This window comes from Hylobates moloch, unplaced genomic scaffold (assembly GCF_009828535.3).
Source record: "Hylobates moloch isolate HMO894 unplaced genomic scaffold, HMol_V3 SCAFFOLD_21, whole genome shotgun sequence".
In the NCBI taxonomy this organism is placed as follows: domain Eukaryota; kingdom Metazoa; phylum Chordata; class Mammalia; order Primates; family Hylobatidae; genus Hylobates; species Hylobates moloch.
Window position 1 is genome coordinate 913536 of NW_026652296.1, and position 24952 is coordinate 938487.

Sequence of the window (24952 nt, forward strand, 5' to 3'; positions counted from 1 at the left end):
GCGGGCAGGGCCGTGGGTGGGGTCATTCTCTGGCGGGTCTGTGAAGGAGAAGCAAGGCTGCTTGTCCTTAGCCCTGGGCTCTGACCTGAGTCTCGGGCATCTCGGGCAGTTGCCCTCTTGCCCCAGCCTGGCCAGGAGCCCCTGGGTCTCCTGCCTGTGCTCCTCAGCCCTCCTAGCCCCTGCCAAGTCCCCTGGCTCAAAGGCGCCGGCCCCTCACGGGCCCCAGGTCACACACCCTGTGCCACGCTCTGGCCCCTGAGGCTACTTGAGGCCTGAGTTGTGCTGTACCCACCTGCACCCTGTCCCCACACCTGTTCCTGGGACCAGCCCCTCAGCTAAGTTTGCACACAGGGGCCGCTTGCCCAGCGCTTCCTGAGGAAGGCAGAGGTTACCTGGTGCTACTATGGCCCCCACCCTGCCTCTCTCATCGACATACCCAGGGCCTCACAAGCCCCTCCTGGGACTCCTGTGAGCTTTTCCACACCTGGACCAGGTGCCACTGAGCAAACACCTGAGCTCCACTCTCCCTGCTGCGCTAACCCTGGTCAGGGCCTCCTCCGCCCCAGCATGCAACTCTGCAGCCCACGAGGTCGAGCAGGCTCCCGGCACGCCAATCCATCTCCAGGACCCCACGTCCTGTGACCCCACGCCCTGTGACCCCACATTCCTGTTGACCCTACTTTCCCCAGGGCCACCTCACCTGCCTGTGCTGGGCCTTGTGCTCCCAGCACCCCACCCTGGACAGCACGAGGCCCCACCCATTGGCCCCTCAGGAGCTCCTCCTTCCTGGATGCCCTCAGCCCTGGCAGGTGCAGGCAGCAGGGGCTTACCTGTCACTCCCAGAGGCCCTGGGTGCTAGCCCCCCTGCTGCCCAGGGCTGGCCGTCTGACCAACAGCTCCAGGCTCCCCTGTGAGGACAGGGAGGGTATGTGAGGACAGAGCAATGCTGTGGCTTGGGGCCCTGTTCTGACGGGGACAGAGGGTGTCAGGGCCCCTCCCTGGGCACAGGCAGCAGGTCTGGTCCTCAGATGGAGTTTGAGATCTGGAGGGCAGTGGCGTGCCAGGTTCCTGTGCTCCACACAGGCGCCTCCTGGACTCCATGACAGTTTTGGGGGGGCATGGCCAGGTGGGAAGGCGTCAGGTGGGGGCCCTGTGACAGTGCCTGTCACCCTCATCTAGACAGGTGGGTGCAGAAGGGGCCATTTATTCTGAGTAGTGATGTGCCCCTCACCTGCCAGGCTGTAACCAGGCCACAATGGGCAGCTCCCAAGGCTGGGGCAGGGGTTCCCACAGCCCACGGGGCTCCGCCCAGGTTGCCCCCAGTTTCCTGAGACGTCTGCTGCCCCGGCCAGTGTGGAACTCTCCTCGTCTGGCTGGGTCATCCCCCTGTCTGTCCTCCCCGTGGACGCCCCTCTCCAGCTCCAGCTCCCCGAATCAGCCTCTCCTCCATCTCAGCGTCCAAGTCATGACCCACCGCTGCCGCCTCAGAGGAGGCGGCGCGCTGACAAGGTCTCAGGAGCCTGCAGCTCCACGCTGGGTGGGGAGAGGCGGAGGAAGCAGCAGCCAGGAGGATAAGACGGCAGGAGCGGGGAGGACGGGGAGGACAGGAGGGTGGGAGGGAGGCAGGAAGGATGGGAGGTAGGCTGGGCCCTCCTGTGTGGCCCTAAGCAGGCAGCTCATGTTTCCTGAAGATTGGGGAAGAGGTCACCTTGAAGGCCCTGGAAGGCCAGGCTGAGGCTGACCTCTGTGCCATGACTGGCTTTGTGTGGGCTCAGGGAAGCCCCGTGTCCTCACCCCAGCACCCCAGACGCTGGACAGTGGTGTCTCCAGCAGGAGCTGCTGTGCTGACACAGATTGAGGCTCCAGCCCCAGGACCAAGGGACAACCGGCGCCCCCGCCGGCCGCAACTCCCTCCCCAAGAGCCAGGAGCCCAGTACCTCTGCTCTCAAGGTGGCGGCCACCACGCCCCCATTCTCCGGGAAGCAGGGCCTCGCTGCGGGTGCCAGGGGACCCCAGGGGCTCAGTGCCTGGCTCCAGCTTCTGCTCCAAGATGGGCACGGGGGGCCTGGTGTTCTCGTAGAAGGAGTCGAACTTTGACACGTGTGCTGTGGGGAGGAGGGGTGTCAGCAGGACACAGTGGGGATCCAGGGATGCGAGGCCTGTGCAGGCCACGCCAGGACACCTGGCCCAGGTGTGCTAACGATGCATGAAGGCGGCCTCCCTCGGCCTGGCCAGTGTGAGGACAGACAGGTGTGGTGGGCACAGGTGCAGGGCTGCTGGCCTCACTCACTCTGGATGGCAGACTCACAGGCCTGGCTCACGAGCTGGTAGAGGGTGGCAAGGGACTGCGGCTCGCCCTGGAAAGGAAGGTGGTGCAGCTTTGGGACCCGCTTGGCAGGTGCCTTCCCAGGAGATCCTGAGTGAGCGAAAGACTCTTTGCCTCACTCACCTTCTCTCCTCGTTCCCCTTTGGGCCCCGGCAGCCCCTGATGAGGAGGGGAAGAGAAAAGAAGTCAGCAGAGATGGCCTGAGACCACACGTGAGAAGTGTGAGATGGCCCCGGGGTGGATCCCGGCTCAGGCAGCCTGATAGCCACAGTGGCAGTGTGATCCCACAGGGCAGGCAGAGCCAAAGCCCCATCCCAAATTCCCAGATCCTAGGAGCCTGTGGTCCTTGCCTGCACCCCAGAGCAGGCATGTGAGAGGTTCGGTTCCGCAGCAGAGTCCTGAGTGGGGCTGGAACTTGTGCCACAAAGGACTTGCCTCCGGCTGTAGATTTTATACTAGGGGAGATGGCGGGTGTGGGACACTGCCCAGAGAACAGACCCTTCCCGGGCCTGGGCCAGGCCTGTGCCGGCACTTCCCTGCCATCTTCTGTCTTCTTCCACCTCCCCAGCTCCTTGGTGAACCTGGAGCCCACCTAAGGGGGGTGGCCCATGGAGCTGCTGAAGGCCAAGGCATCCCCCAGGGGATACTACACCCCCATCTCCCACGTCTGTCCCCCTACCCTCCATGGAGCCTGTCGCCCCACCACCTCCCCTCCACCAGGTCTGTCCTGGGTGGGGTTGGGAGAGGTGCAGAACCAGCCCTTAGCTCCACTGTCTTGTACTAGCACCAACACCAAGCTCCCAGCTCAGAACAGGCCTCCAACAACAAATGAGAAGTCCCTGAGTGGTCAACAGGAAGTCTCTGAGCAGTCAACAGGAAGTCCCTGGGCCATCAACAGGAAGTCCCTGAGTGGTAAACAAAAGTCCCTGGGCAGTCAACAGAAAGTCCCTGAGTGGTAAACAGGAAGTCCCTGGGAGAGCAACAGGAAGTCCTTGGGTGGTCAACAGGAAGTCCATGGGCTGTCACCAGGAAGTCCCTAGGGGGTCAACAGGAAGTTCCAGACCAGTAAACAGGAAGCTGTCAACAGGAAGTCTGTGGGCTGTCAACAGGAAGTCCCTAGGTGGTCAGCAGGAAGTCCCTGAGCGGTTGCATGTGGGGCTTGCACCCTTCACTCCCTTGCCTTTGGTTGGCTGGTGGGTGTTGGAAATGGACTTACTGTGGGCCCCACGGCCCCTGGAGGTCCTCGCTCTCCACTAGTGCCCCTGGCCCCTGCCATGCCCTGGAACCCCTGCAGAGACACAGAAGTCAGGGTTTGGCTTGGGCCCTCAGCAAATCTGCTCCCACTTCAGCCCTGGTTCCCAGACGTCCCAGGGGCCCCCTGACCTGACAAGGGCGGCAGACGCCTGGCTGGCTCCAGCCTCCCTCAGGCCATTCCTCCGGCAGGTGGTGCCTCCCCTGCCTCCAGGCCCTGGCTCCCCGTGCCCCGCACCCCTCCTCCAGCACTGTCAGCACCCACGCTGCTCTAAATGTCCCCAGCTGTGCCAGCTGCTCCAGTGTGACTGCAAGTTGGGCTTCCCCTGAAGTGGTGCTTGCAGGGAGGCAACCTGGCCTGCCCAGCACTCAGCCCGAGGCCGATGCCAGGAGATCCCCCTCCAAGGTCTCGCAGGAACTGAGTCCTCAGCACAGAGCCCTCACTTGGGGGCACGCAGTGCTCCTGGGCAGACGCTCACCCACCCACAGGGCCCTGTAGAAAGTTCCAGCAGAAGTGAGGCCCTCCCAGGCCACTTCCTGGGGTGACCTAGGGGTGGCAGCTGGTGTTCAGACTGGCCTCTGCCTGGGCCCTGGAACACAGGAGCCCTGGGTGGGGGTCAGGGTCATGGGAGGTCGGTGCCTACCCTGGGGCCAGGGGGTCCGGGCAGGCCAGCAGTTCCCTCCAGGCCTCTCATTCCCTGATGGCAAAGGAAGGCGCAAGCTGGGTGGGGTTTGTACCTGTACCCAGCCCTCCCATGGTGACAGCCCCCCAGCAGCACCCAACACACCCTGTAACCCAAGCAGCAAAGGTGAGGCAGCTGAGGCTGCCAGGCTCCTACCCAGCCACTCCCCCACCCCCCCTACCTCAGTGACAGCTCCTGCCTGGGGTGGGCTGGAGCTCCCCTGCCTTCTGGCCAGGCCACAGGCTGAAGGGGGTGGCACAGTGGGTGAGGCAGGAGCCCAGGAGGAAGTACCTCCCCCTCCCTACCCCACACCCTCCATCTCCAAGGCCCCCCGCCAGGCCGGTCTCTACCACCCTGACAGAACCCTCCAAGCCCAGAGCCAGCACCTTTGGTCCCTGGAGGCCAACTCTCCCAGGGATGCCCTGGTGGCCGGGGTGACCCTAGGAGAGAACAGAGGGGCCGGCCAGGCAGGGGCCAAGGTCACATCCAGAAGAGGTGGCCCTGCCTGTGAGGCCTCACCCCCGACCCCTGTGCCCCCCATGCACTCCCCATATCCATCCCTGTCCTTCCCCCACCCCCACCAACCCCTGTGGCCCCCTGGCCCCAACCACACTACCTGCAAGCCTGGGAGCCCATGGTCTCCTTTCTCTCCTTTGACCCCTGGTGGACCCTGGAGGGGGAAGATGAGCTGGACAGCGAAGCGGAGGGGGCACAGGGCAGGAGGGTGGGGAAGGAGTGACACCTACCACAGGCCCCTGGACTGTGCGGCCCTGGGTCCCCGGCGACCCCTGCTGGCCTCCAGGACCTTCTGGTCCCATCTGTCCGGGTGGCCCAGGCTCTCCCTGGAGACACAGGCAGTGGGTAGGGCCTGACAAGGTCACACTTGCCGCCCCTCCTGTGGCCCCTCTGGGTCATGGCCAGCCCTTCCAGCCCTCTGGGCATTCAGACCCAGGACCACATGGAGACATCTCCATTAAAGGAGCAGGGGCAGCCCCAGCACCCTCAATGCCCACCCTGGGAGGGTCTGGGAGAACCCACAGCAGGGGTCTGCAGAGCTAGAGAACAGCAGAGCCAAGCCTGTGAAGCCAGTTCCAACCAAACCCACCCCCAGCCCTCCCCTGCCCAACTGTGGGTTCCAATGGGGTGTGGGGGGCGCTGCAGAAATCACCGAGGAAAAGCCAGAGACCCCCACAGGCCAACTGTATTGAGGAGACAGAAGACTTTCTTAAGCCCTGGACCCCAAAACACTAGATTCAGGTTTTACGGGAAATCCAACCCTGTGGGGCAGAGGACACTGCTGCTATTTAAACTCAAATTATCTTTTGAACAAAGCAAATTGAGGTTCCAAACACTATAAAGAAAACTGCGAGTCTTATTTATAAGCATCAATGCAAAATCCAAAACAAAATGTCAGCAAGCTGAACTCTGCAGCACATGACATGGATAACGAGAATTCAGCGACCACATCAGATTTTCGACGGATGCAGGAATCATCCAGTATTTAGGGATCTCCTACAATTAATAGCTCTAAGACGCACAGTCATTTCATTATGTCCATAACAGCACCAGAGCTTGTTTAATGTGCATTCTTGATGTTTTAAATCTAATAAAAGAAGAGTGGATGGACTTCACTACCACATGACAAAATGCACCTGCCTCCGCTTCCAGGACAGCACTTTAATGGTCAAATGCCAGAAGCACTTCTGTTAAGCCAAGAAGAAAATGAGAGTATCTGCTACTGCCACTGTTCTCTGACAAAATTCTGGAGTATTCACCAACACCATGAGACGAGAAAAAGAAATTGGAGTGCTCAAGACTGAAAAGCCGAAGGTGAAGTGTTTATTTGCAGGCGACGTCACTGTAAACCTGGAAATCCAAGCGAACCACAAAGAAGATAACTGAGAAAGAAAACTGGGTATGAAAATCACACACAGCGGTAACGGCCAGTGTGAAAACAATGAGGTAGAAGCTGCAATGAGAGAAAACACCTCACTTATAATAGCAACAAAAAAGAGGAAATCCACAGGGATGAAGGAGAACCGAGCGTGTCTGTGGGAAGAGGCCGTCCCCACACTGTACTGAGGGCCACAATAGGCCCTGTGAACAAAAGGCAGGATGGCTGTGTTTTTGGATGAGAAGATTCAACACCATAAAAACATCATCTGTTCCCGAGTATACCTCTAAAGCGAATACAGTTCCAATAAAAACACCAAGTGAATTGTTTAGGTTAAACGGATAAGTCAATTCTACAGTTCACTGAACAATGAAATAAGCAAAGAGAGCCAGGAAAATTCTGGGGGAATAATACAAAAGAGGACCAGCCCGTCTGGCATCAAAATTTTAAAGACATCTGTAATAATTGAAGAAGCACAGCCCTTGCATGTGAACAACAGACAAATCAACGGGACAGACTGGAGCATCTCAAAAACCCCAAAATACACAGGGGCCTTGGGACAGCACGAGAGCAAGGGCATTTAACTTCTGCGAGGGGCTGGCTGTGTAATGAAAGACTCAGGCGACCACAGGTGGTCTGTGAAGAGGTGAAGCTGGAGTCCTCCCCGTCCTCTGTCCTCCCCAGTGTTGTAACAAAATCAGCTCTAGAGGAATCCACCCGGGAGTGTTGAAAAGGGCCTGGAAGCACCAGGAGGAACCAGGAGGAGGCGCTCTTTCTACTCTCGGAATAAGAAGACCTTTTAAAACAGGATACAAAATTCAGAAGCCATAGAACAGAGCAGTAACACGGACTACGTAAAGTTATCTTAAAATCTGTATGGAAACGCACATCGTAAACAAGCTCAAAAGACAAGAAAATGCCAAACGCGGTCAAAACTCACATCACAGACACAGGGCTGGTTCCAGCAAGTAAAAAGCGTGCCCACAAATTATTAAGAAAAAAGAACAGTGGAGAAGAAGTCAGAGGGCATCTCCAGCAAGAAAATATTGGCAACTTCCAAAGGGCGTTCACGCTGCTTGGAAGAGAGATGCATTTTCATCTATCAGACGCGGCTCCCACAGCAGCCAGGAACGCAAGATGGGGGTGGGAGGTCACCGCTGGCTCGTCGCGGGGGAGCGCCTCGCACAGCTCTGCAGGGCCACCGTGGGGACACCCACCCCAAAGCACAGGGGCGTGTGCCCTTCCACCCAACGACTCTCCTAGGGAATCTGTGCCTGAGATGCGCTCTCAGGCTCCAGCACAACCGCAGACAAAGGGAATATGGCAGCGCAGATGCAGCAGGACGGCCCCGCCAGAGCCAGGCGCACGTCTTTGCTCACGGGGATGGGGAACTCGCTGGAAGGCTGCTGGGAGGGGTGGGTGTCGGGGTCGGGAGGAGGGCGGCCTCGCTGCATGCCGACCACACCTTCGGCATCTGTCACGCTTGTGCAGTACCGTGGTTCAGGTAAATGTTTAGAATCGCGCCCGGAGGGCGGCCCTTTCGCGCGTGGGGTGGGAGGCTGCTGTCCTCGCCACTGTCTTCAACATCCCTCTCTGCAGAACCAGAACCTCCACCCCCGAAACACCTCCCTGCACGCCGCGCATGTGCTGAGCCTAGATACATCTGAAAATACTTTGTGGGCCTAAGCTCCTGGGCCCAGCCCAGCACACAGAAGGCGTCTGGCTTGTGCCTGCCCCGTGGAAATCAAGGGCGGCCTTCAGGGCCAACAGGTCAGGTGGCCTCACCTCCCCAAGCCCCAGACTCCCCCGCTGGGCCATGGGGTTCATCCTCCCTATCTGGGTGAAAAGGGGACTTGCACCATCATCAGGCCTGGGCCAGGCGCCCTGCAGGCACATGGGGGCCAGCCCAAACCCCCTGGACCCCTGGGGTGCTGGGGTCCCTGCCTGTCTGCAGCTTGGGAAGACCCCACCCTGCCTAGGGAGGCTACGTGCAGCTCCCTGCACTCTCAGGAATGCACTGGGAGGGGTGTCCTCTTCTGGTAGGTACGATCCAGGCCCCTCACCTCCCAGGACTCCCCAAAACTTACCCTGGGCCCTGGGAAGCCCTGCTCTCCTGGGGTGCCATTCCTCCCAGGGAGGCCCTGCAGAGGCACAAACAGGGCTAAGCCCCCAGAACCACCCAACCGAGGTAGAGGGGCACAAACCAGCCCCTGAGCCCCATGCCGGGCCCACCCTGAGCCCCTAGCCCCACCCAGCCCCAGACTGTCCACTGCTGTCAGGGGGAAGAGAAGGGGCTTCCAGTGCAAGGACGCCCTAGCCCATCCTTCCCTCTCACAGTCAGGCAGTTCTGGGTTCAAACCCCAGCCCCCTGAGTAGACAGGGCTGTGGACACTGAGCTTAGAGTGAGTGTGCTTGACCGGTCCCAGGGAGCCAGCTCTGGAAGCCCCAGCCATCACCTGTGGGGTGCTGGAACCTTGGGGTGAGCAAAGGCAGCTGCAGCCATGGCAGGTCCAAGGACCTCTCAGGACCCACCCCATGGCAGGGATCCAGGCCTGGAGGGCCACCTCCCTGAGGCCTGGGTAGAGGGCCCCTATAGCTCCTGATGCAGGTGAGCTGGGCTGCCAGCACCCAGGACAGTGGCCGTCCAAGTGGCTGTAACTCACAGCCGGCCCATGTCACACCCTGTGGCCACAGCACAGTTCTGGATCCCAGCTGCGCCTGGATCCGTCCCAAGCCTCACACTTCAGAAACACTGGATTCTGCCAGAGGAGGGTTCTTGGGGGAGGCCCAGCCTGGGGGAAGGAAGGAGCTGCGCCTGGCCCCGCTTCCCAACCCTGACATTGAGAATCACTGGATTCCGCACCAGAGGCGCACTCGTCGGGGAGGCCCAGCCCAGAGGAAGGAAGGGGCTGGGCCAGGCCTCTGTCTCCTGGCCCAGGGCGGGCGCAGCAGGGAAGAGGCTCACGAAGTACATCCCAACTCTGCGGCAGGACGGGGGGACGGACCGGGGCCGGAGGGCCTGGGTTTCACATCCACCAGTGGCAGCAACACATTGGCCAAGTTTCCCTGGTCACCCCAGGGAGACGCCACTGGACTCACTGGGGGTCCTTGGGGCCCTGGGGGCCCAGGGGTTTCTGAGGAACAGGAACAGGCAGACACGAAGGCCGGGCAGGTCTCTCCATCCCTCTGGAAGAAGAGAGACCCTGCTCATTAGAGAGACCCTCTCGCTGGCTCTTGCCTGACCCTAGAGCTGAGATTAGCCAAGCACACCTAGGCTCCATGGAGACTTCCAGACCTGCACCTGGGAGGCAGGGGTGAAGGTCAGGGGCACAAGTGCACAGTGGGCAGGTCCCGGACTCAGGCCAAGCCCCTGTGTGTGCAGCTGGCCCTGGGTTCCCACCCTGCCACGCTGTCTGCATGAGCCCCAGGACAGAATGGTGCCTTCTCCCTCCCTCTCTCCCGTCTGGGCCCCCAGTATGGCCAAGCCCAGCACAGGGTATACAGAGGAGTCACCGAGGATGGGAGGGGCTGTGGCTGTGGCTGTGTGCCCCTTCCTGACTCATCTGCACCTGGCTGGGCCCACAGAGGTGCGCGTGGCCCTGAGCGCAGCCAGGGGTTCCCAGCCTGCCCCAGGGTCTCCAGGACCCTCTGTCCAGTCCCTCTGGGCTCATCCTCTGGCCCTGAGGCTGCCTCCTCTGAAAGCCTTCCCTGATCTCTCCCAGCACAGTGACAATCTGGACAGAGGCCAACTGACCCCAGGCACTGTGACCCTCAGTGAGCACCTGCCCTAACTTGCTTCGTGGAACAGGGGCAAGGGACGGGGCACACCGAGGCAGGGAGCTCACAGCACCGGTCCTCATCGGCCCAGGTGTCACTGCACACGATCTGCAGCGTCTGGAGCTGAAACTGCAATGCAGGGGAGCCGGCTCAGCCCCAGGGCTCAGAGAGGCTGCCAGCCCCCACCAGCATGGCCCAGCAGGTGGGCACGGCCCAGCTCACCGCGGCCGAGCTGCTCCGGGGGCCCCTGGCTTTGGCCAGCCTCCCCAGTGTGATGAAGCCGGCAGCGGGTGGGCTGCCCACCTCCCCGAGGGGCCGCTCAGCCACCTTCCGGCAGTCCACATAGAGCCTGACCTTGGAGCGGCCCACAGCCACGTGCACCTGCGAGACCACGGGAGGTTCTCCACAGCCCAGGCGGGGCCAGTGCCCACCTGAGCCCCCAAGGCCAGGCCAGAGTTGGGGAGTAACACCCATCCCCGGGGCCTGGGGTCAGGAGCCTGACCTCACCTCAGGTTTCGGGGGACCCTGGGAGAACCCCCCCTTGATGGGCCTCGGCTTCCCCTCTGTAAAATGGACCAAATGGCACCTGCTGCAGGAGCCTCCCGGGGTCTGTGGGTCCTAAAGAGATGGGCTGGGAGGCTCTTCAACTCCAATTAAGATGGAAGAGCTGGGGTAGGGGGACAGAGCCCCAGGTCAACGTTCCCTCCCAAAGAAGGTCCTGCTCTCCTAGGGAGAGGAGTTGGCATCCAGCAGGTCCCTGTGGGGCTGGGCTGCCCCAGAGCTGGGGGAACGGGGGAGAAGGGTGTGAGCTGCATGCAGCCTTCCAGGACCTTGTGGAAGCTCCCGAAGAAAATCTTCCTCACTTCCTGCGGGTCGAAGGTGGCCTCCTGCAAGGCAGCCCTGGGGTCGCGGTGGAAGTAGGTCAGGGACTTCCTCCCGGCTGCCAGGGAAGGGGTGGAGCAGGTGAGAACGGGCTGCGACCAGCCGGGCCTACACCTTGAGCAGGGCAGCCCCCACGACAGGCCAGGAGCAGCCCTGAGGGTGCCAAGCTGGAGGTGACCCTCAATGTGGCCCACGGTCCACTGCAGGGACACCTGCCTCCCACCCAGGGTGGGCGCCAACACCCCTGCTCCCCGGGGGCACTGAGGGCCTGGCCTGGAGGTTGGACTTCCTCTGAAGGCCTCCCAGGGCTCTGGGGCCTCCCTGCCCTCACTCCTCCTGACTGCTGGGGGCGACGCGGGGCCCATGTCACCATCCAGCAGAACCCCGAGGAGGGGCTGGAAGTCCTCGGCCGTCATCTGCCACAGCGCGAAGACCTCACGGGGTGTCTCGGGAAGCAGGCGCACAAGGAAGACGATGGTGTGCTCTGGAGGGAGGGGGGCTGGGTGGACGTCACTGTGGGGGTTGGAGGAGGGGGAGGCACATGAGCAGACCCGAGGGCGGCCAAGCCTGGCAGGACGATCAGCTCGCCCAGCCCCGGCTCCAGTCCCCGTCCCTGAAGCTGCTCTGAGGGTCATGGTGGACCCCTGCACCCGCACACCCTTCCCAGCTGTAGACTAAGCCTGGAGGCCATTGGCTCCCTACGAGCCCACACTGGTGGGTCCACAGAGCTGAGGGTCTATGAGGCCACACTGGGGCTCCCCTGCCTCAGTTTCCCCAAGAGTAACATGGGGTACATAAAGGACAGAACCCCTCCCATTGAATGAGGAGGATCCAACAGAAGTACTCGGAGGCGCCAGGCCCAAGGTCATCCCAGGTCACATCCCAGATGACCCCAGCAAAGGCTCACTAAGACCCGTGCTCCCGGGGGCCCCTGTGAGGGTGAGGGGGTGCTGGCCCAGGACACCCCACAGGAGGGTCTCGGGGTCACTCCTGAAAGGCAGCTCTGCTCTCGGGAGCAGCTCCCCCGACTCACACTCATTGGCACCGCCCAGCGGGTCCTCGCCAGTGCCCAGCCAGACACCCTGAGGGGCGGGACCAGGGTCTTGGTCCCCTAATGTTCCAGGAAGCAGGGTCTCGGGCCCCTGATAGAATCGGGGTCCAGGGAGCAGGGTCTCAGGCCCCTGATAGAATTGGGGTCCAGGGAGCAGGGTCTCTGGCCCCTGATAGAATCAAGGTCCAGGGAGCAGGGTCTCAGGCCCCTGATAGAATTGGGGTCCAGGGAGCAGGGTCTCCGGCTCCTGATAGAATTGGGTCCCAATGGCTGCAGCCTCCTATCTGTCTTTCATTCACTCTTAGGATGAAAACCAACAGCCCAAGAAAGACCCTGCCCAGCCACCTTCCTGCCATCCCGAGAGCAGACTGGTCTGGGGCCTGGGCACCTGTGATGCCCCCTCAGGAGCCTCCTGACCCCACACAGCAGGAGCCCTCCTCTTTCGGCGTGGCAACCCTCACGGGGGTCCACCCTGGGCGGCCGCACCTAGAGAACCATCTGCCCCCACTTCTCGGGCTGTGAGCTCTGGAAGGGCAAATAGGCATGGGAAGCGCCCGCTCACGCCACGAGGCTGGGAGAAGCCCTCATTTGAGAACAGGGACTCATGGAAACAGCCACCCTGTGGAGGCTGCCTGGTCCGAGGAGGGTTTGCTTGAGAGCAGAGAGCTTGGGGAGGCACCCAGGAGGCCCTGAAGCTGCCTCGGGCTGCAGGCGATCAGAGCTCCCACCTCACCCACTCGTAAGAACACCCAGCTCAGCACATGCACCTGAGGCCGCTGAGGAAGAGGAGAGGAGGGCAGGGGGCGTCTACACCACCTGAGGCCGCTGAGGAAGAGGGCTCTGCAGCCTGCTGCCCAGAGAGGAGGGCGGAGGGCAACTATACCACCCTGAAGAGAAACTGCCATGGGGGCAGCGTGCAGGGGGCATGTGCAGCAAGACTGGGGGAAGGGAGAGGATGGTGAGGGAAGCCAGGGAACAGTCATCGAGTTCAGCCACGAAGACGCTGTGGTGACCAGGGGGCCAGGATGGGCCAGCGGCTGTGTGGGGAGAAAACAGGCTGGGAGAGACATTCCTAAGCCCCAGCAGAGCTAGGTGAGTTTTTAAATGTATATATTTCTGTAATTTTAAAATCTCGGTTACAGAATATAACTCACCTTTGTAACTTTTTTTTTTTTAAGAGACGGAGTCTTGCTCTGGTGCCACAGGCTGGACTACAGTGGCACAATCCTAGCCCACTGCAGCCTCCATCTCCTGAGACAGACATGCTCCCACCTCAGCCTCCCGAGCAGCTGGGAATACAAGGTGCTGCCCCTGCACCCGGCTAAGTTTGTTTGTTTATTTGTAGAGATGGGGTCTTGCTGCCTTGCCCAGGCTGGTTTCAACCTCCTGGACTCAGCCTCCCCAGCAGCTGGGACTGCAGATGTGCACCAGCACACCTGGCTTCCACCTTTATCATCAAGCATTTTAACATAAAATGTCATGCAGCATATATCACAGTTCAGGGTCATGATGAACAACATCTCTGTAAATAAGGGAGGGTGGTCACGAGAGATCAGGAATTGTCCCAAATCTCATGCAAAGCTATTTGAGAGTGATCGCTTCCTCTCCACCCGGTGATCGGCAGATTTGGCCCATCGCCTCAGGTCAGCCTGGGACTCCTGCACGTTTGACCAGCTCTGGGCTCACATGGGAAATAGATCCATACTTGGTTGCAAAAATATGCCAAGGGGCTGGCCTCACTCTGCCCATGGAGATTTTATTAATTTGTAAAATGTGAATTTCTGAAGCATGAGTACTGGGGTGAGTCAGCCGTCTGCTGACATAGCAGTGCTGCCATGCCCCACAGCCTCCAGGAGGTCTCCAGCCCACGCTCCCCACCCTGCCATGTCCTCCGAACCTTCAGCGGCCCCAGCCTGGGCTTCCAGCTCCACCCCAGCCCTCGCCCTCACACCTGACCCGTCTTGTCAGCTGCGCGTCCTTGAAGAGCGTAAAGGTCGGGGTCCCACCGAAGGCAGACGGCTCCATGGCCACGCCCCGGATGGAAGCATAAGCCTTTTCCACCAGGCCAAAGGCCACCATCAGGTCAAACCCTGGGGGACATGACGAGGGAGGGGGCACCGAGGGACCATCAGAGATGGCAGGGGAGGGAGGGAGGGGCAGGAGCGGGGGCTCAAGAGGGACCCGGGGGCTGCAGTGCGGTGGGAGGGAGGGGGGATGGAGCGGGGTGGGCGGGAAGTCAGCACAGGGGCTGGGGGGTGGGCAGGGGTCTGCTTCAGGCCCTGGGCTGGGCATCGCCCCCCACCCCTCCCCAGGGCAATCCAACACACTGGGAGGGGCCACTCCCCAGGCCACCCTGGGAAATCATTGGGCCAAACGCCCAGCTTCGGAGACCCAGAGATGGACAGGGTGGACGCCCAGCCCCCGATCACGAGCCCCAACTCCCACCTCTCCCCCCTGCCCCCCAGCAAGCCCACTGCACCGCGTCCCCCACCCGCCCAAGGTCGTTTTCCCTCCGAGGAAGACTGTCAGTGAGTTCCCCTTTGCTGGCACACGGCGTGGCCGGCTCGCTCCATCCACCCTGCCTGGGGGCCTGCGATGACCCCATTCCCTGGCGAGCCCCACCGCACAGAACCGCAGGTGCCAACCACCACCCTCGAAGCCCCAGCTCCTTTCTGGCACTAATTGGTACAAAGTGAAGGGCGAAATCCCATTCACACTGCGGCTTATCAGCGCTGCCAGCAGGCACCGGGCAGGAGGCGGCAGAGGCCGCAGCCCCTTCCAAGGCCTGTTTCAAGCCGGCAGTCCCTGCCTCCCACCATCCCCACCTGTCCCACTGTCCTGTCTTGTCCCTGCTGCAGGCTCAGAGCAGTCACAGCCCCACAGGCGTTCACTCACTGAAGCCCTAGGTGAGACTCACAGCTCTCACCACCCGCAGCCCTCCCTGCACCCCCGGGACACTGTCCCCTGCCCTCGAGCTGTCCCCTGCCCTCGAGCTGTCCACCTCTCAGCCCCTCTCTGGGGAGGGCCTCACTCTCAGGCAACTCGAATGAGGACCCCAGGCTCGGCACCTCAAACCCCCAGCTCCAGTCAGCAGAGACCCTGGAATGAGGCTGGAAAGGACCCAGGGTCCCCAGCGCTGCCTGGGCTCTGCAGGGTCTTGGCCCTGACCTTACACAACCTTCGGCTCCCTCAGTGAGAAGCAGGAATAACCACCACCCAGCCAGCCACAGGGAAGTCTGTGGAGACGCAAACCCGCCCACACATCCTCCAACTGCACCACCACCGGGTCCCAGGTCCCAACACCCTTGGCCCCCACGCCCAGGAAGAGCCCGAGAGACTGTGGGCGGGCAGGCAGGGGAGGGCGCGCAGGCAGGGGAGGGCGCACAGGACCCACCTGGGAGGGAGCCGTTGGGGCGGAGGGCTGGGCAGGCTGCTGAGAGGAGACAGGGTCAGTGTGAGTGGGAGCGACCCAGCCCCCCACGCCTGACAGACCACTGGGGAGGGGCCACTTCGTGGACAATGCCCCGGCCTGTGCTCCATCTGTATAGGTGGGACTGTGCTGTGTCCCATCTGCTGCCCACAAGGCCTGTGGTCCCCACGCCTCCCAGAAAAGGAAGGGAACAGGGATGGTCCCTGCCCCTCTGGATCTCACTGAGTGACACAGCTGTCCCCAAGACAGCCCGGTGGGCCCAGGGTCATACCAGGCATCCCACTGGGTGTGATACCCTTTGAGGGTACTGGTCACCCAGGCGTGCCCTGAACTGGCAGGGCCAGGGAGATGCCTGGTGTGAGGGGAGGCCGGGGGCACGTGTGTCCTGGGGGCCAGGGAGATGCCTGGTGTGAGGGGAGGCTGCGGGCACGCGTGTCCTGGGGGCCCAGGGACTTGGGTTTGCTCCATGGCAGGTGCTCGGAACCCTTCATGGGCAGAGAAGGCAGGAAGGAGCACCCCCGACGGGAGGAGCCGCTCTCCCCTCCCATGGGAAGGCGCCTCGCCGGGGCAGCTGTCCAGGCAGTGAGGACCCCGCCCCCAAGGGCGTGCAAGCCAAGACTGGAAGACCCCACAATGGGGCGCCCAGAGGGAAGCTGGAAGGTTGGGCTGGATCCTCTCAGAGCCCTCGCCCTGCACCTGTGGTTCTCCAGGAAAACCAGCAAGAGACAAAAAACCAGCAACAGCAGCTCCCGCCGTGGAAGACCCCAGGCAACTGTGACCAGATCCTCATCCCTGGAGAATCCAGGTGGGGCCAGCCTGGAACCAGTCATCCCCAGCCACCCGGGACCCCTGCCTGCCTGTGACCCCTGGGGTCAACTAGGTCTGGGGTTGGATGAGTCTGGAGCTGGCTGGGGGTGGGTCTACCTGGGTCTGGGGTCTTGGTACCCACTCACCTGTCTGGCCCGTGGCAGACACAGCCTCACTCCTGCCTGCTGCATAGACAGCTGAGACCAGGACCCTGTACTTGGTGGCTGCCTGCAGGTCGGGGAGTGTCACGTGGCTCCTGGGTCCTGGCACAGAGACCTACGAGAAGGGAGGGTGCCTGGTCCCCACTTCCTGGGCAACTTTGCTCGCCCACGCAGCTCAGCTGCCTCCCTCTGTGTCCCGCCATGGCAGAGCTGCCGCCCTCCGCAGACAGCGTGGCCATGCCCCTTCCAGGAGGCCCCATGAGGCGGGGTGGCTTCAGGCTCTACCAAGACTCACGGATTTCTCGGGTCCCAAGCCAGAGGCGGGCGCGTAGGTGAGCCAGTAATGGAGCACGCGGCCAAGCGGGGGTGTCCAGCTGACCTGCAGGCTGTCGGGGGTCTCCGAGGCCAGGGCCAGGTTGGAGGGGGGGCTCCCGCTCACTGTGGCTGGCCGAGAGCATGGGCTGTGTGGGGCTCAGACCCCTCCAGAAAGGAGGCACCCGGTGGCCAGAGGACCAGCTGCCCAGCCCCTACCCTGCTCTGTGTAATGCCCCCACCACACCATGCCACACCCCGGCCACAGCCCCCACCACACCCCTGGCACACCCACACCACACCCCTGCCACAGCCCACAACACGCCCCACCACGCCACACCACACCCCTGGCACACCCACACTGTGCCCCTGTCACAGCCCACACTGGGCCCCTGCCACACCCACACCACGCCACCCACCAGGGCCCTCACCATACCCCCAACCAGGGCTGCTGCCTGGGCTGCCCTGCGGGACACCAGGTGGTTTGTGCACTCGGCCACTGGGGGAACACCTATCCCCGTGTGGGCTCAAGGAAGTGCTGCAGACTCCAGTGACCAGGCCCAGTGGTCAGGGCTCCGGGAGCCAGCAGTTCTGGGAGTCTGGGGTCCTGGGCCTGTGCAGCGGGTGATTCAGGGGTCCCTCGGGCCATCCCTGCCCCACACCCAGAAGAGGGGAAGTGGAGGGGCACCTACAGGGGGTATAGCGGAGGGACACAGGGTCACTGCGGGCCCCATCCCTGTAGTAGGCCAGGATGGTGACGTCGTACTCCGTGTGCCTCCCTAGGCCAGGCAGGATGGCTGTGCCGAGGTTCCCTGGGACAGAGATCTAGGGAGAGGAGAGCCCCCGGGGTCACCGGGTACATTGGGGTCCTCAGGTTGGGGGGCCTGGTGCACAGGCCGTGGGCAGTGGGGCATCCCTGGGAGACAGGGTGGGCGCACACACGGCTCTGAGCCCTGGACTTTGGCCTCAGGACCGGGGGCCCACGGGGGGCCCCTCAGAAGGACAAACCCACCCCTGCCCACCTCATGAGCCTTCCCCTCTCCCAGGGGCGTCCACTTGATCTGGTAGACAAGCACGCCAGACGGGGCTGCGGCCACCCACGCCAGCTGGACCGCGTCCCCTGGCAGCTCCGTCACAGACAGCTGGCTTGGGCTGGGAGCTTTCTCTGAAGGAAGTGGAGACACAGGCTGGGGGTGCAGCCCCTGAGCCTGGGCGCCTCAGAGGAGGGGCAGCCACACCCAGGAGCACCCTGTACCCCCATCCATCACACCCGTCTGGGTGCCCGTCCCCACCTGGCTCAGCACTGGCCCAGGACAGGCTCCAAAAACACTGGACGTGAACTGTCCAGCGGGGCAGAAGGACACGGAACCCCCCCCCGGACCCCCAGCTCCAACCTCTCCCCACTCACTGGTGGTCACCCGGCCAGTCAGCGCAGAGGAACCTCCCCCAGGGTAGAGGCAGGTGACGCGGACAGTGTAGGTGGTGGAGGAAGAGAGAGGCCCCAGCGTGGCCGAGGTGGCGTTCCCAGGAGCCTCTGTCTGCAGTAGGTGGGAGGGCGACATGGCAGGCCCAGCCGGTGCCTGGAGCCCTTGCTGGGGTGGAGACCCAGGCCCAGCACCTGCGGCCAGGACTACCCCATGACCCCCAAAATGGGAAAAATGGGCTTGTCCTGAGGGATGGGAGGGCAACAGAACTGCAGGACGGCTGGGGTGGGCCTCCCCGGCCTGGTTCCGCACAGCCCCTGCACCCACACCCGCCCCCACACCCACACCCGCCCCCACACCCACACCCGCCCTCACACCCACACCCGCCCTCACACCCACAACCGCACCCACACCCACGCCCACACCCGCCCCCACACCCACACCCGCCCTCACACCCACATCCGCCCCCACACCCACACCCGCCCCCACACCAGGTGCCCCCGGTGTGCCTCATGGCCGCCGTGGTTTTAAGTGTGTTATTTGATGGTTGATTCTACCCCATGCCTGCCAGACAGGGCCCCATGGTCCCTCAAGACACTCGGGCCCCCGGTGGGCTCTGCTCTCACCTGCCCTGAGTGTCCGCCCTCGCTGGAGGCATAGGTGACCCTGACCAGGCGCACAGGCCTCGGAGCGCCCTCCCAGAACACTCGTGCCGCGTCGTGGCTCACGTCTGAGAAGCCCAGGTGTCTCGGGGGGGCCAGGGCGGCTGCAAAGCACAGCACAGCCTCAAGGCCAGCATGTGGCCTCCGTGGCAGGGGCAAGGGTGGGCAGTGGCTGGGACCGAGGGAGCCTGAGGTCCCCCACGCCATGGAAGGCTGAGGAACAAGACGGGGCACCCGCCCGTGGGCAGGCAGCCGGGGTTGGAGCACTCACGGGTCCTGGCACGGATGCCCCGGGCCTCGCTGCCCTCAGGGCCTCGCAGGCTCTGCACGGAGACCTCATAGTCCCTGCCCGGTTCCAGGCCATCCAGCAGCACCTCGGGCCGCCCGACCTGCACCTGCAGAGACATGACGTCCCAGGCCAGCCCCCACTCGCTCTGCCCCACTGCCTCCCCCGCCACCCCCCGGCCCAGCTCACCTCTCGCTCCTCCTCCTCACCCTTGGGGGAAGCAGGAGAACATCGCACCAGGTAGCGGGTGGCCCCGGCCGAGGGCTGCCAGGTGAGGTGGACGGTTCTGGGCGTCACTGCGGCCAGGGTCAGCGCCCGGGGCGGGGGCAGAGGTGCTGGGGGGCCATGCAGGGGCACTTTAGGAAGCGGGCCCACAGAGATCACACTCAGGCACAGGGGGACCCTCACACCAGAGCGCGTGGGCGCAGCCACCGCCTGGCAGATTCACAGGATTCGAAGTGGCACTTCCCAGGCTTCACCTTGGGCCAAGGTTTGTGGCTCCAGCTCTGGGGACACAAGGCCACCCCACAGTGTTGTTTAAGGCCATCTGCTTTGAGGTCATGGGAGGAATGTGGCCTCCGGGGGGTGAAAAGGGCTTCGGGAAACAGCCAGACACAAAAGGCCGCACGGTGTGATTCCATCTGCAGGAAACGTCTGGGACAGGCACATCCAGAGACAGAAGGTGGCTTGGGGTGGCCGGGGGGGCGGGGGCAGGGGGGGCAGGCGCTTAAGGGTACAGTGGTTCCTCTAGGGGGAAGAAAATGATCTAACATGAACTGTGGCCATGGGTGACAGCTCTGAATATACCAAAGCCACTAGAGTTCTACACTTTAAATGGGCAGATTGTATGGTACGTAAATTACATCTCAACAAGGCTATTACAGATGGGCTCATGGCAGTCCCTGGGGGTCCAAGAACCCAGCGAGCTAAGCCACGTGCTGGAGGCCAAGCAGGGGGAGCTCCATAGACACTGTGGACAAGGAGCATAATGGGTTGTGATTATGGTTGAGGCGATGACACCAATGGTATAGCTGGTGTTCAGAAGAGAACATCCAGGGTCAGAGGGGCCCAGTGACCCAGCCTTGGTCACACAGCAAGCTGGGGATGGTGCCAACTGTGGGTGGTTAAGATCCAGGGCTGCTCGCTACGCTGCCCCGGGGTGCCAGGCTCCAAGGGACGGCCGCGAGTGGGGCCTCCCACCCAGAACCTGGCCGCTGCCTCCGCCCCACCTACCTGTGGTCACCAGGCCCCGAAGGCCTTCGCCAACACCGCCCTCATAGATGGGGAACACGGAGACCAAGTACTCTGTGCGGGAGGCGAGGTTGTGCAGCTCCATGGAGGCGGCGGGCCCCTCCACCACCACCTGGAACAGAGTGGGCAAGGACGGAGCCAGGAAGGGGGGTGCCGGGGGATGGGGAGCAGGACAGGAACTGTCAGCTGGACTGTGAGCTCAGCTGGGGCCCGCAGGGTGCCCCACTTCCCACAGGCCGGGGCTCCCGGTACCTATGACAGAGCAGTGCCAGGCACAGCATGGGCAGGCCCACCACAATCGATCGATCAATCAAAGGGAGGAGGCGCTCCGAGTCTGACCCTAACCCCAGCACCCTCGGAACGCCCCCTGCTCTGCCCTCCTCGGCCACTAAAACGCACTCACCCCAGGCTGCCTCCCAGACGCAGCTCCGCGGTGAGTCCCTGGGCTGCCAGCTCCTCGCCACCCCCTCCTCAGCCTGGACCCAGTTATTTGTGGGCCTTTATTCCCGCCCTCCCTTTGGCTCATCAGACCCCACTACGGCTGAGGACCGGCTCGGGGAGCCCTGTATACCAGCCCCCTCACCTCCCTGGGGGTGCCACCTCTGGAGGCGCGCCAAACGATCAGATACTTGAGGGGGAGCCGGGGGGCTGGAGTCCACGACAGGCGGATGCTGGAGGAGGTCACCTGGCTCAGGACCAGGCTGGTGGGGGCGGGGAGGGTGTCCAGGGCTGGAGCCACTGCTGCAGGAGTAGCAGGAGTGGGGGGCAGGTGGTCACTGCACGGGCAGCTGTGTCCACGCTCCCCCTGGTGGCCACTCACAGGAGGGACAGGAAAGCTGCTCCCCAGCCCTTCAGTGGACAGATGTAAGGGGGTGCTGCAGACCTCCTTAGAGCCACAGGAACTGGCCTCGGGTACCACACGGGAGCCACAGCGTCCCCCCACCCTCTGCCCAAAGCAGCCAGGGAGGCTGCAGCCTGTGTGGGTGACCCTGCCCCTCACCTGGGCCCTGCCGCGGGCTCCCACCCTGGAGCATCTGGCAGATGAGGCGGCTGAGCAGCCCAGCCAGCGCGCCAAGCTGCAGGAAGTCCAGCACATTGTGGACAGTGATGTCCCGCGGTGGGGATGCCAGGAGCCTCAGCTCAGCCTCATCGGCATTCTTCACACCTGCTCGTGAAGAGGGAGGTGAGGTCGGCCTGCACTGGGGTCACCCGATGGGGCCACCTGCAGTGGGGGTCTCCACGGAGACTGGGTCAGGAGCAAAGAGGCCTATGGGCTGTACTCGGCCCACCTGCCACCCACGTGCTGGGCCAGGTGCTCCCGAGGGGTTGGGGGCATCAAGGAAGGGTCTGGGCTCCCAGGACTCCTGCCTCAAAATCTGGGGTTTCCTCCCCACAGGACAGAGTTGATTCGCCTGTGAGTCCCAGGCCCTGGAGGGTGCCAGGAAGCTCCTCGCCAGGGCACAGCAGGCGGGAGTCACCAGGCACAGGGATGGTGGCCAGAGGGGGCAGCTGGAGCTGCTCGGTGAATATCTCACCAGGGAGGTTCACGCCACAGGGGGAGGGTTGAGGGGATTCTACGGAAGGCACCGAACACCAGGAGATTGGAAAGGAGCAGCCCGCCTGTGCCGTCGCCTCTGAGTGCCAGGCGGTGCCCGGCTCTGCGTGCAGCTCCGTGCCGCGGATGTGGAAGCTGGGGCTCAGGGACCAGGTGCCCAAGGCAAGCTCCCTGCTGCGACCCCAAGCCCACCAGGCAGTGAGACTCCAGCCCAGGGCCGGGGGGCCGCATGGTGCTCACCCACAGCGAAGACGTTCACGCCCAGGTCCTTGAGGACACGGGCAGCAGTGTGCACATCGTCCTGGGACTTGCCGTCTGTCACCAGAATCACCACCTTGGCCGCCTCTGGACGGAGGCCAGCCGCGGGCTGCAGGTTCTGCCCCAGCACGTGGGTCAGGGCAAGGCCTTGGGAGCAGCAGGAATAAAGTGACAGGCGGCTGCCAGCATCCCCTCCTGGTGCTCGGCTGGCAGCAACCGGACAGCACAGATGCTCCTCTCCTTCCCTTGTGGGGTACCAGGAGGCCAGGCGGCAGCCCAAGGGAGCAGGGAGGGTCTGCCTGTGGAGGGGCCCCAAGTTCCCCAGCCAGACCCTACCTGACCCCGACTGGGCCGGGTGTGGACCCAGCCAGAGCTGCTAATGTGGAACAGAGGAGCCACGCGCTGGACGTGGGCCCTCGTTTTCGTGAAAGGTAAACAAGGACTCTGCCCTCTATAAAGGTGTGAACAGGGCTCAGGTCCACACCACTTGGAGCTCGATTTACACACAAGCTTTCGGGATCTGGGAGGGCGGCAGAAGGAGGTCCGCCCTCAGGACGGAGGGAGGGGTGGGCCTGGGCCGTACCTGTGAACGTGTTTCCCCCCTTGTATCGGAGGCGGCGCACAGCTGCCAGCACCTGCTCCTTGGTGCCGAGGGAGTTCAGGTCCCACTCAGTCTGGGCATCCCCGCTGTACTGAGTCAGGCCTGGGGAGGAGGGGCGCGGCCACAGGCTCAGTTTCCAATGCCGAGATGCCCAGGGAGCTGGGCACAGGGCCACCCCTGAGAGCTGCACGTGCCTCTGCAGGGTCCCCCGGCCACAGCAGCCAGTCCCCAGGGAGAGGACGCTTGCAGAGCCAGGGCCTCCACACAGAGGGGTCCCCAGAACACCTCATGTGGAGCAGGTGTCCCACCCCACAAGGTGAGAGCCCTGGCTGGTGCGGGGACCCCCGCAGGTCACAGCCTCCTCCAGCAGTCAGAGCTGTGGGGACCATGTCCAGGTGGGGCAGGAGGCGGGCCGGGCCAGCACCCACCTACTTGGACTTTATCTGGCCCGATTTCAAAGGGTGCGATGACGCTGGCCAGGAACTCCTTGACCTGCTGGAAGTGACTGTGGCCAATGCTCCAGGACCCGTCCACCAGGAAGACCATGTCAGCAGGCACGGGGGGCAGGCAGCGGAAGTGGGGGCCGGCTGGGGCGGTGGGAGTGGGTCAGGTGCTAGGTGAGGCCCATCCCTGGTCCAAGACCCCCAAACTGCTCCGGGCCTGGCCTCAGCCCCCAGATCACCTTCCCTGGGGCTCCAGCCACAAGAGTGAGGCAGGCTGGGCCAGGTTTCAGGGGAAAGGACTCCAAGATCCTCAGGCCTCACCGGACTAGACAGCCCCACACTGGCACGGCTGCACAGTCCAGCCACCGCTGATGTGAGGCAGCCTGGTGCTCGGGCACATCTGCCCTCCATGGCTGCATGCGGCTGTCTGGACAGGAGCCGGCCTTCGCTGCCTGCCCAGACATCAGGCCCAGAAGCCCACCAGGCACAAACCAGGTGAGGAGGGGAGGGTGGGCACCACAGACAGCCCCAGCAGAGCCGCCGTGAGCACCACAGGGCAGTGCTGTGAAGACAAAGCCCCCATCGCCCGTCTGGCGCTCCCCAGGGTTTTGCAGGGGCAGTGCCTGGTGAGGCGGGCCCCAGAGCCAGGGCCAGACCCCCGGGGAGATGCCTGAACGAGGCCAGCAGCCATCACGGTGGAGCCCCCCGTGGGGCGACCGAAGAGGTCCAGCTGCCCTGAGGCCTGCATGGGTGGGGACACTCCCCTGGGGGAGCCCAAGTCCAGGGGACCCAGCAGAGCCCAGCACCCTGAGGGGACGACAGCACTGGACCCGACAACCCTCTGGAGGGGATGTGCCCAAGTCTGAGGAGGAGAACACGTCCTTCAGTTCCAAGTCTGATGGGGGAGGTAGAATCCTGCCTCTGAGGACCCCAATCTGACGGAGGAGACAAAGCCAGGCCCTCCCAGTTCTATGGGGAAGCCCAGCCCCGCCTACGGGGGCCCTGTGGGCAGACACAGTGCACTGCCCCCGTCTGTGCCCACCCCTTACTTGGCTTCTCTTCTGTCCTGGTGTGGCTCTACCTCTCCACGGCTGGGGCCGGCTGGGCAGGGCCCTCCCTCCGGGGCCCCCGGACCAGCTCTGCTCCTGATCCCCTTCCTGGGAGAGCATGACCCACCCCTCACACCACCCCCTAGACCCAGGCTGGAGGTTCCCAAAGGGGTCAGAGGTAGTGGGACCACCTGCTCCCAGTGGCCTGGCTTGAGTGAACCTGGGAACATGACAGCCTTAAGTTAAAGCTAGAGACCGTGTGGTCAGACATGAGGAAGAACTTCCTGGCCTCGTGGTGGGAAATGTGGGAAACCAAAGGTCACTCCCTCCCCGGAGACTTATTCTGTCTCCACTCCGACCCACCAGGAGTGGGCGGATCCTGGCTTGGCGCGGAGGCAACTCGGGGCTCAGAAGCCTGCTCAGGGTCTGGGCTCCCCACGTGGGAGGGGGTGGGCTCCGGGGCTCCAGAGCCGAGGGGCCTCTGGCTGCTTCTGTCCAGGGAGCTACTCTTCAGATCCTCAACTGTGGGGAGACACAAAGGGCCATCAGGGTGGGAGCGGAGGGCCTGCTCCACTGGGGCAGCTGCACATACACCCCTTCAAGGGCGCATCTGTGGGTGCTGAGGGCCCAGGACCCTGGGAGGCATGCAAAGACGTCAGGGGCAAGGCAGTCTTGCTGGTGAGTCAGGACTCAAACCTGCCCCTAGCCCAGCCCAGAGCTGCTTCACACACACCCACCCCCGGGGCTGGAACACAGCCCGGGGGAGGGTGGGACCCCCGCCCGGAGGAGGGTGGGACCCGGCCTGGAGGAGGGTGGGACCCGGCCTGGAGGAGGGTGGGACTCAGCTGG

At 63.2% G+C, this 24952-nt stretch overlaps 1 protein-coding gene across 1 annotated transcript in view; it reads right to left on the bottom strand.

Moving 5' to 3' along the window:
* Positions 1-24952, bottom strand: part of COL20A1 (collagen type XX alpha 1 chain) — a 40345-nt gene that overhangs the window by 871 nt on the left and 14522 nt on the right. The window contains exons 5-35 of the mRNA XM_032142007.2: positions 24446-24625; positions 23040-23198; positions 22594-22713; positions 21993-22157; positions 21198-21362; positions 20781-20938; positions 20180-20309; positions 19136-19281; positions 18932-19055; positions 18625-18764; positions 17983-18112; positions 17597-17739; positions 17267-17399; positions 16558-16706; positions 16248-16377; positions 15259-15294; positions 13816-13954; positions 11184-11326; positions 10762-10871; positions 10154-10312; positions 9983-10060; positions 9254-9340; positions 8242-8295; positions 4877-4930; positions 4647-4700; positions 4222-4275; positions 3543-3614; positions 2450-2485; positions 2309-2357; positions 1938-2105; positions 831-908 (exon numbers count right to left, since the gene is read on the bottom strand). Of these exons, the coding sequence (XP_031997898.1) occupies positions 856-908; positions 1938-2105; positions 2309-2357; positions 2450-2485; positions 3543-3614; positions 4222-4275; positions 4647-4700; positions 4877-4930; positions 8242-8295; positions 9254-9340; positions 9983-10060; positions 10154-10312; positions 10762-10871; positions 11184-11326; positions 13816-13954; positions 15259-15294; positions 16248-16377; positions 16558-16706; positions 17267-17399; positions 17597-17739; positions 17983-18112; positions 18625-18764; positions 18932-19055; positions 19136-19281; positions 20180-20309; positions 20781-20938; positions 21198-21362; positions 21993-22157; positions 22594-22713; positions 23040-23198; positions 24446-24625 (3518 nt within the window). The 3' untranslated portion in view covers positions 831-855. The remainder of the gene's footprint in view (positions 1-830; positions 909-1937; positions 2106-2308; positions 2358-2449; positions 2486-3542; positions 3615-4221; positions 4276-4646; positions 4701-4876; positions 4931-8241; positions 8296-9253; positions 9341-9982; positions 10061-10153; positions 10313-10761; positions 10872-11183; positions 11327-13815; positions 13955-15258; positions 15295-16247; positions 16378-16557; positions 16707-17266; positions 17400-17596; positions 17740-17982; positions 18113-18624; positions 18765-18931; positions 19056-19135; positions 19282-20179; positions 20310-20780; positions 20939-21197; positions 21363-21992; positions 22158-22593; positions 22714-23039; positions 23199-24445; positions 24626-24952) is intronic.